The sequence below is a fragment of the Boleophthalmus pectinirostris genome, unplaced genomic scaffold (genome assembly GCF_026225935.1).
Source record: "Boleophthalmus pectinirostris isolate CB_2022bp ecotype Guang Dong unplaced genomic scaffold, ASM2622593v1 HiC_scaffold_8, whole genome shotgun sequence".
Classification (NCBI taxonomy): Eukaryota; Metazoa; Chordata; class Actinopteri; order Gobiiformes; family Gobiidae; genus Boleophthalmus; species Boleophthalmus pectinirostris.
In genome coordinates this window covers 32,044,655-32,062,255 of record NW_026571515.1, presented here as the reverse complement: position 1 = coordinate 32,062,255, position 17,601 = coordinate 32,044,655, and the positions used below count along the sequence as shown (strand labels likewise).

The following is a 17,601-nucleotide window of genomic DNA, read 5'->3' as shown; positions in this document are numbered from 1 at the left end:
TTTTTTAGCAAATAAACACATCTGTAGTACATAAACACCAAAATATGATGTTTGCACCACTTCAATGAAATGTAATCAATCAGGACAAGTACCTCATGTCCTCACCACTCTCTCATTTTCTCTCCCTTTTCATCAAATCTGGGGGTTGTTCCTGTTTTATTTACATTTCATTTCAGTTGTTGATAGCTTTTGCACACAGTGGACCCTCCAGGACACAAAAAATTCTCCCCTTATAGGTTCAACGTGTGCTCCCCTCCCCTTAACCCTGAGCACATCAGCGGGACAATTTTAGCCCTCATCGCAAGATCAGTCTAGAGCAGCACGTCTGGCAATGGTCCACGGAGTACTGCCAAAGCTGGGGTGAGCAGGAGGAGAGAGGGAGGGGGGAGAGAGACGGGGAGAGAGGTCTAGGGGGACAGAGGCACTGGGCGGGCGAGTGAGCATTAGCAAGCAGTGGTGAAGAAAAGAAAGAGAGTGTTTAAAACTTTGGGAAGGGCCAGATTTGGGAACAGATTTTGTTGTGGTTGCTGGGAAGGCTTGGGAATATCTTAACTGTACTTGGAAATTTTGGAAGCAAGAACTTGTTTTTGGATCGGAGTTATGGGTCCCATTTTCAGTTGGATAGGACAGTAAAGAGGAGAAAGAGGTTGAGAGGTAATAAAAGGGCACACAGAGGAGATGTCATCTTACTTTGCCCGTTCCAAGGACCTGACCCGAACCAGGAAGTCTGTGACCGATTCACCACCAGCTTCACCGTCCTACACTGACAAGAACTATAGAGTAAGACCTGTTTAAATAATTTAGATATGTGATTCAATATTGACTAACATTGTAAGGGCTTTGCAAGTATTTTCATTTTAATTGAGGTCATTTTAATCAAGAGGTATACAGCCAATCTATCGCTAAAAGCATGTGGTTTGGAAAGTGGTTTGTTTGTCATTTGTTCATTTTTGTTTGTGTTAAATTATTAAAAGTCTGCATTGATTATGTTCAGGAAATTAATATTGACAACATTTTTGATTTGTTTTAGATTACAAAATGAAATTGAAACAAAAATTGTGATGGGTCAGTATTAGCATAATCGTTATGATTTCTAGAACTACTTCTGCAGTTATTGCTGCAAAAGAAATCATAAACACCCCCCTTTTTTTTAGTAAATAAACACATCTGGAGGATATAAGCACCAAAATATGACGTTTGCACCACTTCAATGAAATGTAATCAGTCAGGGCAAGTGTCATGTCCTCATCGCTCTCCCATTTTCTTTCCCTTTTCATCAAATCTGTAGTTACTGCTACCATAACATTCATTCTATGTTTATATCTTCCAGTGCTGTTACTACTCTCCCCATGCAAATATAGTGTACTGTTGAAATAATTTTACACATTTAGTTTTTTATGTATATTACTATTGCAGTTGTAATAAAATTATGACTGAAACTAATTTGCTACTGTTTCACATCGCCCAGGTTCTCAGCCACTTCACCACTCTCTTACTGCACATTCAAAATGACTAATTAGTATGAATTTATTTTTAAAGAATGCTAAAATAAATGTTGTATTTGTATTTTTTTTGTCAATGGCAATGAAAACTGAAAAAGTACCTCACATAGGCCTATCGATATGAATCTTGGCACATACAATTATGTCATGTAATGTGGCATAACTAAAAATAACTGTTGTGTGCTTGCCTAAACTTTCTGGATTCAAGAATTTCTTATTTGGCAGTTTCCTGTTTGTTTGTTTTTCTTCTTTAAGTGTCTTATTCTCATGGGCTTTGGTGAACTGTTTTTGCTCCATCTTGTTCAGAGATGTGTGACAGAGTTTTTAAAGACACAGCTCCCAATTATAACTCAATATTATGACTGTGCACCTTAACAATTTTTCATAATTTACAAAAAATGTGCAAAACAAAACAAAAACAACTGCCTCTTGTCTAATGTACAGTGCCTTTTCAAACATTTAAAACAAACAAGTCTATTTTTTCCACTACAAGTTAACTTTTGATAATACAATGATTTCAATTATGATATTTTTTACATTATTAAACTGCTATACACAATAATATAATCTTATAGAACACTGCTTATTCCCATTTCTTTCCAATGCATATGTTTTAGATGTATGCAGACATCCATTTTAGGTGTTATCAGACTCACGAAAACTGGCAGCACTTTTATGTCTGGAGAATACTCTGAAGGGGGTTAGAGACAGGTTTGGGTGTATTTTTAGCTGTTGTCGCAATATTAAAATGCAAACCTTCTCTTTTTGATAAAGAGTGACGATAAAGCAACAGAGTGGAATACTGTAGACGATTTCTCACCCAGATGTGAGACATAAAAGGAAACATGTGAAGAGAGGGATGATGCTTTCATTGTTGGCCAGAGGAAAACATGTGGTTGTACGTGGAGAGAGTGGCTCAGATTTTCCTATCGAGAAGTCCAGTCGGCCATAAAGGTGTTGGGAGGTAATTCTAATGGAATTCTATCTGGCATGCTGTCAGACTTGATAACATGATAATAAACAGGATTAGAAGTTGTTTTGTGGGTTGTCGAATCTCAGTAACAACTATTGATTTAGGTTGGCTAATAAGTGACGATACAAATACAACATTATATTCTAATGGTTAATAGTTTAATAGTTGTTTTCAGGTAGTTTTAATGTGATGATGTATTCTTTGAGATAAAACAAATAGAGTAAAATGGACGCCAGGCAATATTTTTTGTATAAGCCGACAATGTTTTAAAAATGTAAGTGTAAATAAAATCCCAAAACGCTGAACCTGATTTAAAACTATTTATCCAAACATGCACCCTAATAGCTTACTGACCACATCAAATTTTAAACTGTGGGTTGTCATCATCAATATCTTCATTCACGCATGGTTACTGAAACATGTGAATGAAAGAAAACACAACTTCAGTTGTGTTTTTGATGAAGTAACACCATTATATCATGGCTTAAATCTCACAATAGTCAATTTTGCTTAATATAGTAATTTTAAATGGTTACTTTAGCATAATGAGCTTTAAGACACCCATGAGTGTGTTGGTCAATGCTTTACTTCCATCACCTGGAACCCCTAGTAATAATATGTTAAAAAGCTAATATTGTATAGAGCTACTTTTTACTTCTTTGTCCATTATGGTCTCAAGTTATGTTAATGAATCATGACTTTAAAACAACAGGATGAAAAACATGTTTGATTCTGAAGTTAGATTGCAGTCCTTCCCTTGGGTGTAAAGCCGTTTAAGTGAGTGTTTACAGATCACAGTTGGAGCATGTTTCCATCAGCCTGACTCTGTTGTTTTCTTCCTGGTCGACTCTCTCCTCTGCATCTGTTCTGCCTCACATAGCGTACAGCATATGCCACCTCTCAACACTTTCATTTCTCCTAACAAGGGAATCAGATGTGCACAGATGCCACCTCAAGTATAATTTCAAACATGATTCATTGCTTGGCTCACAATCAAAGTTTCATTATGTTTTACACAAGGAATTATTTTTGTCCCAGTTGTGCTTTGAAGGTTTGAAATTAGACATTAAAACAGCATTATGGAGGAAAGGTCCAGGTTTATTTTTACAAAATTGTAATATACCAGGCTTGTCCAAACTATGGCCTGGAGCAAAATGCTGACCTGAAAACAATTTATGTTTGCCAAATTACCTGGCAGTACTTACCAGGAAGCAAACAGAAATGCTTTCATAAACCCAATATGGTATGTGCCATTAGGGCTCCAATCTGTGCTAAATGCAAATATTCTAATGACTCTCTGTACTGATTGTGTGGGACCTTTTGCTTCATCTGTGTGTTTAATAATTGGCCATCTCTTCTTACTTTACTTACATGCTTTTACACAAAATTATGTCAAATCAAATTCTTTATATTATGTTAAAATAAAAGATCAACAAAGACAAAAGGTACCACAATGCTATTGGACTAAATTATAACGTATATAAGGGAACTTTATTTCAAGTAAAGTATTTCACTAAAAATACAATTGCAAATCGTTTTCAGACATGGTAGCACATATACTAGTATTTTCCTTTCCTTATAATGTCCAGCTTAATTGAAGAGAATCCAACACATTCTGTTCATGAACACAGTGGACTGTGAAATCTCCATCCTTGGCTTGATCCTTTGAGGCTGTGAGGGTCTTTTTTCCTGGAGGGTTCTGCTGGAGCATATGACCACATAAGGACAGGCAGCACAGACTCACTTGTGTAAACACAGTGAAATAGCTCTTTAGACACTGCATGAAATATCTCCTATCTGTACCAGTGTACGTGCAAGGAGAACCAGCTCTCCTTCTAAACATAAATCTGGCTTTATATCCCCTGTACAGTACATCTGCTTCTTGTCCCAGTAGCTTAGATTGCCACACAAGACTTTTATGACCTGGGAAATTAATAATGTTTTATTGTCAGTTTTTCTTATATCTGTATCAGCGAAAGCTCCAATATTGCACGTTTTCCAGGTATCGGTATCAACGAGCACTCAGAGCAAATCACTGATCCGAATACCACTGTGTATTTCCCCGAATGAATGACCCATGGACCCTCTGCTGTTTACCTTGATGGCTAATGCTCCCAATGCTACTAACACACAGAGCAGGTTAAACACAGACTGTGGAGGCTCTGCAGACACTTAAAACACTCTAATAATGACAGAAGACATTTGTGTTAGCTAGTTGATACCTTCATTTAGCCTGTAGTGTGTAAAATAACTGGGAGTGTGCAGCCCATCAGCAGCAACAGCACTAACTCAGACTATGTTTACTCTGCATAATGATCCATGTGCTCTGAGGATGAGTGTCTTTTTACAGGCCTCACTGTTGGTTTTATCCATCCACTGTGGTAGAAATGAAACTGCTTAAATCAGCACTACTTATTGTCAAGAACATTATACATTTCACTAATATTTTTGTCATCTAAATCCTATTTATTCTTGCGTTTCTTTAAAAATAGCCTTTTAGAAGATTTATTTTTTACTCTTGTATATTATAAACTTGAGTAAAATAAGTGTACTTCTTCACACTATGGTATCGCACTGGTATCGAGTAGCATACACCAAGGCCAAGTATCGTTATCTACCCCCTCCCCCAATATTACAGGATAATGGACTCACTAATGCAGCAACTACTGGAGTTTAAATGCTGTGGGTTCTCCTTGTGGATATTTCATCCAAAAAAAAAAAAGAAAGACATAATTTCTTCAAACCCAATGTAGCATTGGTTTGGTTCTGTTCTAATACTAGTTTACACATGGTATAGTTGCAAGTTACCGATTTTGATCTGTTATGTTTTCCAGCCGCCATTCTAACAGGACGTTTCACAATTCAAAAGTAAAATTTTCATCATTATAAAAGCCATACCTAATTGTGATGTCATTTGTAAACCAGTAGCAGAAGTCAGTAGTTTACACGTACCCTTTGCTTTGGTAATGGCAGTAGACATGATCTCAGCCCCAGCAATGACGAATCTGGCCTCAAGCACCACAGTCACCTCTTCAACAGCCAACAGACCAGTGGTGGCAAAAGAGCTTTGGGCTGGACAGAGCTTTGCCTGTGTGTGAGGTCAGGCAGCGACCCATCACAAAGGGGATATTTAGCCTCTGATGTCATGGTGTCATCTCCTTTTGCCGGGCTCTGGTCTGGCAGCCTGTCTACTCCAAAAGATTACCCATTCTCAGAGGGAGCATTGACCCCCGCGACCCCTGTCAGTGCTGTGTTGTTGTGAATTCTATCTCACTTGTGCATGCGCTGCTGCCCTGTGTGACTCTGGGCCTGTAGGGATAATTCACTCAGGGTTTTGTTTGGTTCTCAAGATGGAAAATGTCTCGGTGCCAAGTAGCAGGGATGAATGATTTGGGGAAATATTGGATTTCAATTTTGAAGACACATATTGTATTTATTTTTAAATCAAGATTCAGCTCACACTGCATTTTTCAATCTTTGTATGTGAAATGCTGATGTAATTCAACACATATGAAGGAGCATTTGATATCTGAGAACAATGAAATATTTAATACTGCTGTTGCAACCACATGAATTTTACAGTTGTAGTCATCTGAACTAGATATTTAAAGCAAATAATTAGACACCAAAGAGAATGAATATTATGTTCTTTATATTGTCTTGCCGAAATAATTTGAACATTTGCTAATTGCAACCATTCAAATTGTTATTTTGAGTCCATTTCAAATATTTATTTCATCCATAATGCCATGTGTTTTTCATTCTTATCAAAGAAAAGAATAAAGACGCAACAATGATAATTTTACACTGATAGGTACTGACTGATATTGTTCTGTTGTTCTTTTGCAGCATGAACGATTGTCAAGGTAAATATTTCTTCTCTCAGTTACATTTCCATTTCCATTAAAAAAAAAAAAAAGCACAATGCAAGTATTAGGAAATAAATAAAACAATTCTGTTCCTCAGATATGACTCCAGTGGGGAGACTGTCACAGACAAGCCACTGGGGCGAACCAGCTCCTACACTCGCAGAGAGGCACGGCTGGCTGCTCTCAACAGGACAGATCCAGACACAACCTCAAAAGACTATAAAAAGGTACTGAATAATATTATCTGTCTCACTATCTCAAAAATATTCGGTGCCTTGCATGATGACTTGCACCTGCTTCAGAAAGTTATATTTTTCTTGTGAGTTCTGTAGTGGTTCTGTGTTTATATTGTACCAAGCTGAATAATTTTTGATCCTTGCTATATTTTATATTGTATTCATATTCTATTACTGTTTTAATGTTGTTATTGGTACATTTTTTTTGAGTGTGTCTACTGTGACCAAATAATATGGATTCTCTTGGAACACATGTAGTTCTTTTACTCAGCGTTGTTGCAGTTAATATCCATCATTCAATAATAGAAAGTCTTAGTTACAAAACATGACCTATTTTGCTGTTAAATCAGACCTACCAGCCAAAGATGCCTCATAGATCCCTGATTATCACAAAACATTAAATCATGGCTAATAATAGTCTGACAGATCAATGAAAACGTGTAAGTGTTATGTTTTTTTTTTTTATTGTGTCAGATGTATGAAGAGGCTCTCCACGAGAATGAGAAGCTGAAGAGCAGGTTGAACAACAGCAAACAGGAGCTGACCAAATTACGCTCACAGCTGGAAAAAGTTACTCAGGTACATATAATAATGTAAGTGTATTAAATATGCTTTTCTGGCATCCAAAACAGGAAATTTGTTGGATACATTTTAATCATGGTAACATATATATTCAGATCATGAACTGTTTTTTGGATATTTTCGTACAATAACAACCTGGTTTGTGTTTAGAAGCATGACCGGATATCAGAGCGGTCCAGTGCACTAGAATCTGAAAAGCGGGTGAGTATCTTGTAACCATTGCATTTGGTTTTATCTGTTTTACAAATAAAAACCATGTGTGAATCCAATGTCTGAGTTCAGATAATGCAAATCACAAATCACACAAGTCTACAGTTTGTTTATAAATGAACACTATCACAATATAATATTGCATCATTAAATATATATTAAATAAATATGAAATAATATGGAAACAGCAATCACTGTGCTTAACTGATTGCAAACATATTTGGTTATTGAAAATGTTACAAAATAAATTTATATAGTCTATAACAATGGCTCTCAAACCTTCAGGCGGTCCTGTACACTCCTTCATTTAAATCTAAAGTGTTTTATTTATGTTTGTCCACTTTTGGGTAATTCCTTGTTACCATTGTAGTCTAGGTCTGTCACAAATCTAATTTTGAAGAATGTTATATTGCCACAGAGAAATATTGTGATAAACAGTAATATTGAAACTATTTTATGCCACTTACACAAAAATGGATAATAATCCCAGTAAGTCTATTTTTTATTTTTTTTATACACTGTATCATTTAAAGGTCTGAGCTGAAACAAATAAAAGAGAATGAACTAATAATTAGCCATTGAAGTAAGTTATTTATTCCACCCTCTACAGCTCAAATTTGATCTTAATACATAAAAATAGCTCAAATCTCCCCACAGCTGAAAAGAAATTCTATACACAATAAATACTGAGCCACAAAATATATTGTTCCAACTTTCATATATTGATCGGTAAGTTGATATAGTAATTATTGTGACAGGCATACGCTAGACAGCAATCTGTTGCACAAAAGGCATCACTTACTATATAATTATGTTTTATTGTGTTTTATTTGCAGGAAAAACAAGCTCTAGAGAAGCGAGTGTCAGACATGGAAGAGGAAATCAAGGTTAGTACAGTCACAGCAGTGACATTGTTAATACCATAACACAACATGTCCATAAAAGCAGTATGAATGTGCTGTTGTATTCAGGACATTGAGCATTCTGGTAATAAATCTTTTTCTTGTATGTAATTGGTTATTTTTAGACTCTTGAATGTGATTAGGTTCCTCCTACAGATGGCGTTAGAAGCCAGTATTCCTTAAACGTAGACAAACTTAATTGATCCACAAGGGAAATTACTTGGACACAACAGCGAAAAAATCAATATAACAAACCAAACAGAATAATAGCCAAAATATAGAATAAATATTTCCTGCTATGGTGAATAGAAGCTTGGCATGACAAAGGAGCTCAATAATGGCTGCCCACACCCTGGTTGTGGAAGTAAATTTCTTATAAATTTTTCCCATAGGCTTTTCGAAAAAAAAAAAATAAATAATAATAATTAATTAAAGTTTGAAAGTTTGAAATCTTGCTGAGGGCTGATCAGCTATGTGGTGACTAATGAGCACAAGACCTATAATTTTATCTAAAATCTGTTTCTAAAACCACAAAATTATTAAAGCATTTCGCCAACTCTTGCATTTTAAATCTGCTTTTTGGACTTAAAACCACCATGTTTTGGACATTAGTAACCACGTAGTTGGTTAGACTCTGCAATGCCCTTGAACTCATAAAGGGCCCATATTATGCCACTTTCTGATTTATGCAATAATGTTGTTTCCTCTTCAAAAACATACCTGGAGTTGTGTTTTGTTTCATGCAAACATGTTTAATGCACAATCCCTGCATATTTAGACTGAGTTCTTTCCTCGGACTGAAAACTGTTCCACCTTGTGATGTCATGTCTCCATAAATCTTCACTCGAATCATTTGGATAATTTCAGCCCTGCAACTGACAATATCTGTACTGAACTAAAGATAAAAGGTAGCTGTTAACTTGAACACTACAACTACATAATATATAATAGATGTAGACTGACTAATGATAAAGGGTTATTCAAACATGAAACAAAACACAACTCAAGGCTTAAAGCTCACATGAGTTATATTTGTGTAATATAGGACTTTTAAATATTTGACATTTTCGAAAAGTCTATAGTAAAAATTAATGGAAAATTTACTTCCATAATCTAAGGGGGCAGTCACTGTTGAGCTCCATAGGCTATTAGATGAGTTTGAGTTAATGATCATCAGCATTTATAGTGGTGACAAGTTTAGTTATCCTACCATGTTTATCCATATTACCACAGCACAAAATCAACAGCAGTCATATACTAGTACAACAGGCTCATATGATGTAGTATTGCCGTGTGAAACCAGCAGTTGTGGAGCACACTAGGACTCTCTACGCCAGGTGGGCGCAGAGACAAGGAGAGGGAAGGTTAATGCATTTGGGCTCATTAACTGCTGCAGTGTTTTGGCTGGGACACTTTTTTCAGCTCCCCCTGCTCCACTTCTCTGCTGCCGGGGTGAACGCAGTGACCTAGTTCCAGACAAATACCAAACCCAGTCCAACTTGCCTTTGTGAGATTTTCCCACAATGCACTGTGTATGCTCCAGCTCCTTCAAAGTAAATAAATTGTTAAATGGCGTGCAAGTAGCCATTAGATATGATCAGTGGTTGGATGCATCTGCAGAGGTGTGTAGAGTAGCCAAAAATGTGCAGGAGTCATGAGGCTGTTTCTTCAAATGAACATTAGTCATCCATAACAGTAGTCATCCAAATAAACAATGAATTTAATACATTTAGTAAAAAAAGTATTTGTTGTAACACTGCTGTATATTGTAATTAATCCAGTAAGCCAAAAAATTAGATCAATGTGCAAACTGTGGTGAATCCAATTATTAGACAAGTGTAAAAATGAAGACAATTTACAGTTCAAAATTAGATCGTGTATAATTTTTGAATGGTCCTCAAATGATGTTCATGATGTCCAAGTTAGATCACTGAAACTTATGTACTTTTCTCAAACTAGTAAAAATGTGTATATATAAAAAACAGGTATTGTCTCTGTAATAATATACTAAAAGACAGGCTATAATAACACTAACTGTAGAAGTGCAATTTTGAGAAGGTAACAATTTGGTACTCAACCAAAACAAATGGATGAATCACATTCAGTAAGACAATATTTATAGTCTGTGCTGCCCATATCTCACCAGTAGCAGTTTGTTTGACCCCTGCTGATGTTATGGTTGCCTCAGCAGGACCCCCCACGGCTGTTCCGCTGTGGGTACCAGCCCTGAGGGGAGGGGGGATGGTGAGTGCTCGGTCAATATGGCACCTGTATGTCACACCCCACGGTTCTATAGGGCATGTAAACACGTGTGACACCAGACGAGCACACAGACTCAACGTGTCCAATCACTTCACTGTGCACAGGGTTCATGTTTGTATAAGAAAAGATGTAGTACACATAGTCGACACCAGAGAGCGCCCTACAGCCAGCAACAGCGCTCTATGCACACGCCTTGTAAATGAACTATACTGGTTCTTTCTGTCAACTGCAGGTGGTAGTGGTCCACTGTAGCCAAGATAATAAGTATACTTGGGCCTTATCGTAGCCCTTGCCAATACTGTGACATAAAGGATAGCATTAGCATGATTTTTTTCATTATGTGAAAATGACAAAAGGGTTACACTTTATAATAACTAGCCTTAATTAGGCTTATTAATTATGCATGAAGAAAGATTTAATTCACAATGGACAAATACTTGACTGATTCTGTCTTAATAACTACTTAACAAAGGGGTTAGGATTAGGAACCAGAGTTACAGTATTTGTATAATTCTTAATAAAACTATTTGTTTATTATGAATTCATGCTTTATTTTTGTCTATTTAGGCTATTATATTAGGGTATTATAAAGTGATATCATGAAAAGCTATTCAATCAAACATTTTACATACTTATTTTTTTTTTCAAATCTGCTTTGGCTGTTCACATGTGTAATCTGTACTTAAATCAAATTCACCAGAATATATGAATAATGAATAATAATTGGATTTTGAGATACAAGATTACACAGGAAAAGTCTTTTTTGTGTAATATTAAATGCCTTCACATTTTTGTCCACTTCAATTGTAATAACTCATTTTCTCTCTTTAATTTGATTTAATGGAAGTTCGCGTTTTCAGGATTGTTGTGTTAATTGAACAAGTCATTTTAAATTAAGCATAATTGGCTCATGACTTCACTCATAATAACCCTAACACTAGTCTAAAACCATTTGGACAAAGCATGTAGTTACACCACTTAATAAGGCACTACTCTACAGTCCGGCCAAGTCGTACTCTATTTTATTGTTTTATTGCATCATGGACATAAACAGTCCTTTCACACAAAAACACAGGTGGACAAATTGCTCTCACAAACAAGCTTCTGTTTTAGATAAAGTAACAGAATTGGTCATGATGTAGCGAACTCCTCTTTGTTTCGAGGGCTTTTGAAATGCTGGTCTGAATACAAGGCTTTCGTGATGGTGGTTTACCAGTGTTAGAAGTTCAAAACCGCTGAAAGCTTTTTTGAACCGTATTGTGGTGGGTCTGACAGCCGGACAGACAATGACTCATCTTACACCCTCTGACATAAAGGCACGATTCTCTTATTCAAAGTACTGCAACTTTGCTTTCAGTATGCATTTTCTCTTTTCAGTTTTCAAAACAAAGCAACACAAAATGATTTTATTTGCTTTGCTTTTTAAAATTCAGTTCCATTCTTTTGTGCATGCTTGTTTATATGTCTCAGTATCTAGACTTTGATAGATATGAGGAAGGATGTCACTTAAATAATTGTACTCATAAGACATAACTAACTCCATGAAAACAAGCAGGGACCACCAGCCCAAGTTAGAGGTCAGATCTGTGGAGAGGCAAGTCTGCTCTAGTAAGAATGCATTACTCACCTGTAATTGAGGGATTACACTTTTTTTTCATATTACAACTTAAAAATACATGTCAGCATTTAAAGGGCCCCTGATCTATGTTATGTTGTTTCCTCATCACAAACACACCTGGAGTTGTGTTTTGGTGCATTCACATGTTTAACACATAAACTGAGGCTGAGTTCTTTGTAGTAAAACAGAAAGTGCTCCACTGTGGAAAATCCATACACCTTCACTAGAATCATCTGGATGATTTCAGTTATACTGTTGTTGTACTCTTGTAGTAGACATGTGGCCTCGTAGTATACCTGTCTTTATTCCTACGCCCTTGCACGCCCTCTCCTTCTCTACCTTCGTGTCTCCTCTGTCTTTCCCCAGGCTTTCCCCGCTCTGACCCAGGTGCAGACATTACGGAGGTTCAACCAATGTCTGGTGGCTGAGAACAAAGCCATGCTGCGTGCCCTGGCCCGCCTCTCTGAAACCGCTGCTATGCCCGAAACTGAAGACCTTTGACCCTCCCTCGCCCCCTTTTGTGTCTCCTTATGTGCAACTTATAACTTCTGCTCTGTCTCCTCCTCTTCCAGCCCTCCTCTACTCAGGCAGGTCCCGCATTGCCATTCATCCTACACTGCAAAGCTCCTATAGGGTTGCACTAAAAATAGACATATATTTGACATTGTCTGTTTTATTGACACAGACTGAAGGTGTTCAACGATGGGACTAGACTAGGATTAAACCTGGAACTAAACCTAGACTAGCTCAGGACTAATCCAGGACAAGATCAGGATGAAACCAATGTCTACATCATGACTAAATCACTCCCTCTGTCTGGACTAAACAGCACTTACTATGACAAATCAGGACAAAACCATGATCTATTCTAAACCAGGTCTAAATGAGGACTGAAAAAAGTTCAATATTGTTTTTTAGAATTCTATGAGAACTATGACCAAATCAAGGCCGACTAAAACTGGATTCATTTTTTTAATAAGAACACATTGTAAGTTCTTTCTCTCCTTTTATTAAAATATTGGGTTAATCACAAAAATGATTTGTTGTACTGTGCGGCCCTGTTCCTCACACCCACCCACCCCTTCCTGCTAACACACCCCTTCTAAAACATCTTTCTCATTTGAAGTTATTCTTAGCCACATTCATCATCCATGTGTCATATCACACTGGGCTCTGCTGCTATTATCAAACTAAACATGTTAGCTTATCTAGCCCAGGGGTCATACATTATAAAGTGAAAACTGTAGGAGCCAAATATACGCTAATTGGGAAAGCTTGTTTGAGGAATTTGCTGTTTATATTACTGTTTTTTTTTTTTAAATAAATAACATTTGTTGATTGGTTGTAATAAGGAAGAGTCATTTTTGTATTGTTGAATATAATATAGTATATAGTATATGTTTTTCCTTTATGACTCAATCGTTTACCACAGGGGTTGGTGCAGGAGTTCAGCCACTCTTTACTTCCCCATTTTCCTCCCACTTGATAGTACTTGTATTGAAGGCAGACTTTTTTTTTTTTAATTGTTTTTATTATATAATGATAAGACCAGTTCCTTCTAAGTTTGTTGAATGTTAAAGTGTCCTTTGTTGTTTCCATAAGAATAAACTAACTTTACTATTATGAATGCTTATTCACAAAAATACATCAACAGAGCAAGAGGAATATGGGAGATTGAGACACGTTTTGCATTGGTGGATTTTTGGCTAAACAATGTCACATCTGTCAAAAATGAGTCAGGCTTTGGGATAAGGTAAACATTTGAATAAAATTGTATAACTCAAGATTTAATGGATGCCCCAATGGCTCAACTTTCCCAAGTCTCCCCTAATCATGACTAAACCACATTTAAACAAGGATTCAACATGAATCTAAAGGGAAACCTTAAAAGACCCATATTACACTATTTTCTGATCTATGTTATAATGCTGTTGCCTACTCAAAAACATAACATAGTTGTGTTTTGTTTCATTCACTCACAAACTGCATATTTATATTGGGACTGAAGCAACACAACTCCAGATATGTTTTTGAGTAGGCAACAGCATTATAACATGGCTTAAACTCATAAAAGTACATTTTGACCTTTCCCTCTACAAATGAGAATACAATGGACCCTGAGTACCACTAGTTGTCCTAGTACTAGTAGTACCAGTATGAGAATCACTGGTCTGTAACATGATATGGATTCCCCGTCTGACCTAAAATGGCACATGTACAGCTGTTATTGTTTATCTCTGTTCGCGGGGAAATACTTTGACAAAGAGCTTGATATTTTTAGCCCGGGCTCCTCGACAGAGACCTGACCTACATTTGTGGAGTTGACCCTCTCACTGGCTTCTCCGTGTCTCACTCTTCACTTGTAGATGTATACCTATATCTTCAGCCTGTCACTTCCATTGCATGACCAGAGTTGAAACGCATGCTTTTTCTGCTGCTCAAAAACATATAGATGCTAACATGTTTCTTTTTAACGCTGCAGGTATTGACAGAGCTGAAGTCAGACAACCAGCGACTAAAGGATGAGAATGGGGCCCTTATTCGAGTCATCAGCAAACTGTCTAAATAATGGACTTCTACTTGTGATGGAAATGACAATATAATTATCTCCAGTGTCAGCCTCCTGTCCTTATAGTTAAGTGACTGTCAATAACCAAAGAGAAGAGTTGAATGCATTTACCACTTAAATTGTTCTCTGCACAATAAGGACCACATGAACACTTAGGGCCCAGTAAGTTAGCATCATGGATTTTTACACTACTGAAATATAACTTCACTGTTTGGTTTGTATGCATAGAGATAGATTAACCTAAGCTCCTATAGTGTGGTATGGTACATGGAAATGAAAATATTTATACAGATAAAAGATATAAGCTTAGATATTCTTATTTATTCATGTACTGCGAAGAACATGTTTTAATGCTGGGGAAACAATTTTCATAATACAAGTTTGTTTGCAGCTATATAGTTGCAGTCAGTAAATTCGCATGAGCTATAGGACCACTATGGCTAGTTAAAACATATAGTAAACTAACCCTAACTTTACAGTTTTTAAATACTCTTTTAATAAGCAAATGAATACCAATTTGCTATGATATATTTTAGTTATTATTCATTTTTATTTTTGGTTCTCCATGTTGAATTTTAGCCATAAAATTGGGGACTAAAATTAAGGATGCAGATACTGTTTTTGTTTTGCACTCTTGCACATTATTTTCACAGTTTGATGTGTAGATTTTTAAATGAATTATTGGAGTGCACCTCTGATTATAGCCATGATATTTTTGGTCACGATTGTATTATTGTATTATTAAAAGTCATATTTCTACAAGGGCTATGAATGTATAGTGGTGCTTTTCAGTTTCTAGAATATAAGAATTTTGTTTACATGGTGTTATCATGTTGAACCTAATATTTTTTTAGTGAGTAGAAACTAAAAATCACTATAGTACAACAGAAATCTGCATTTGTATTCTGTATTATTGGCCTATAGAATGTTGTGATCTGAAATCTGAAACCCAGCAATGCCTATGCAGTGTGTTATAATGACATAGAACTGATTAAACACATTCAAAGTCATGGTAATTAAAAGGCCTTTATTTCCTATTTCTTTTTTTGTACAGAACTCGTAGAACACATATGATAAATTGTAATAAGTTTATTTGGTTCCCTTGATAACTTTTTATTATAAGGATCCCCAATGGTTTTGTCCACATAAGGGTCAAGAGGAGTTTGTGAGCAACATTTGTGTCCAGTCAAGGGCTAAAGCATGCGATCCACAGTAGGCACAAGAACTGACAGAACACGCGCACTACGACACGAGACACCAACGAACACAGCGAAACCGCCCCCAAGAGAAAATCATGGATAAAGAAGAAAAAAAAAACACACAAAATAAAAGTTCTAATCATTTACAGGGACAATGTTTGGCAGTATAAAGAATGTCCATGATTTTGTGAAGGCCGGCGTTCCATTGACACAAAGCAGATTGAATGAGAATTTAACATTTCTATTCAGCATACAGACAAAGACTCGAACAGAAGTGTACGAAAAAGTGTCTCAACAAGTTACATTGGCAAAATATATAAAACAAAACAGCAGACTCATAAATAGGCTTGTGCAGAAATTCACAATGTGAGAATAACCTTGATGTTTCCCTTTTTAACAAAAATATATTCACGTGTGAACCATGCTGCACAGTTTGTAATGCATTTGTGCATTGAGAACAATCCAACCTCACAACCAATATATTTCAAACAATATCTTGTCATTATTGTACATATACAGCAATGATGAATACTGTGTCCCATGCAGACTTCCAATGCATCCTAGTGTTTTTTGCACCTTAAAGGGCATGAACATCAAACTCCTATCATTCACATATACACGCACTCACTCTCTCTGCCCCCATAGAACCTCCTGTGGTCGTGTGGCTTGAGGTGACCTGGCAGTTTAAACAAGGATAAAAGAATAAGACATCTTGAGAATGTGCTCTACATGTACTAGCATTTGCCTTGCTGCCAGCTGCTCAACTGGTCTTTGGAGATTCAAACAGCGAGCGTAGGCAATTGCAAAAATGTACTGGCAGTATATTTCTACTAATAAAAAAACCCTTGTGTTTTTGAATGCTTCTTAGTGCATCATTTGGTCACAGTCAATCCATTTCTGGGATTCGTTTTATATTGCATCAGACGGTGTGTTTTGCAATGCTAGAAGCTTCACACGTCACACCAAGGATTGTAGTGGCAGTTTTTCATAACAAAATTTGGCAACTTAATTCAATCTATTCATGCATTTTTCTATATGTGTGTGTAAAACTCATAGGCTAATGCATAGTTCTATGGGAGGCAAACATGGCGCCACTCCTTAATGTTCAAATTGACTCGTTTCATTGATGGCAGTGCATTTTCTGATTGTTTTTATGACTGGTGATGCACTGCAGTGAGGAGAACTTCAAAGAGTGACCCAGTTAGGTTCACAAATTGCACTCAGCCCAAATTTAGAACACACTCTTGAGCGGTTAGTGAGACCTATAATAATCATAATAATATATCAATATGCTATCAAAAACAAAAGCATATACATTACTAATCACGATACTTTAAAGGACATCAACGGCTCAGAAAGTAGAAAAACACATTCGCTCCAATGGATTCAAATGGACTCTGCCCTCCTACTGAAAGGAATGTATGAACATATATATTTATATCTATATATTTATAGTAGTTTTTCCATAAATCCACTCTAGCTACTCAGCAGAGCTATAAAGAGTTAGTGCTTAAGTTTTATGGCTTTATCTTATAGAATTATCTTGAATATACACACACACACGCACACACATATTATTATCAATACAGTAAAAGAGACAGCAGTGAGGGGTTTCAGGTTGTTTTGACAGAAGTGGGAAATAGACTAAGAAAAGAAGGGTTGCCAAGTCTGAAATTTCA

General features: G+C 36.4%; 1 protein-coding gene across 3 annotated transcripts; it reads left to right on the top strand.

Annotated features, from left to right (window-relative positions):
* The first annotated feature begins 518 nt into the window (after nt 1-518).
* Nucleotides 519-15,671, top strand: LOC110164829 (protein phosphatase 1 regulatory subunit 12B-like). 3 transcript variants are annotated; one of them, XM_055166162.1, is made up of 8 exons: nt 519-780; nt 6,325-6,341; nt 6,442-6,571; nt 7,055-7,159; nt 7,313-7,363; nt 8,209-8,259; nt 10,466-10,518; nt 14,637-14,690. In XM_055166162.1, the coding sequence occupies exons 1-7, from the start codon at nt 679-681 to the stop codon at nt 10,502-10,504; spliced, it is 495 nt and encodes a 164-aa protein (XP_055022137.1). In that variant the 5' UTR covers nt 519-678; the 3' UTR covers nt 10,505-10,518; nt 14,637-14,690. The 3 variants fall into 3 exon arrangements, with proteins under 3 accessions (XP_055022137.1, XP_055022136.1, XP_055022135.1); XM_055166161.1 differs by lacking the exon at nt 10,466-10,518 and having other exon boundaries at nt 14,637-15,671; XM_055166160.1 differs by lacking the exons at nt 10,466-10,518; nt 14,637-14,690 and adding an exon at nt 12,521-12,727.
* The last annotated feature ends 1,930 nt before the right edge of the window (nt 15,672-17,601 follow it).

Coding starts and splice junctions, on each gene's coding strand:
- LOC110164829 (XM_055166160.1), top strand. CDS start 679: ATGTCATCTTACTTTGCCCGTTCCAAGGACCTGACCCGAACCAGGAAG. Junction 7,160..7,312: donor AGCTGGAAAAAGTTACTCAG/GTACATATAATA, acceptor GTTTGTGTTTAG/AAGCATGACCGGATATCAGA. Junction 8,260..12,520: donor ACATGGAAGAGGAAATCAAG/GTTAGTACAGTC, acceptor GTCTTTCCCCAG/GCTTTCCCCGCTCTGACCCA.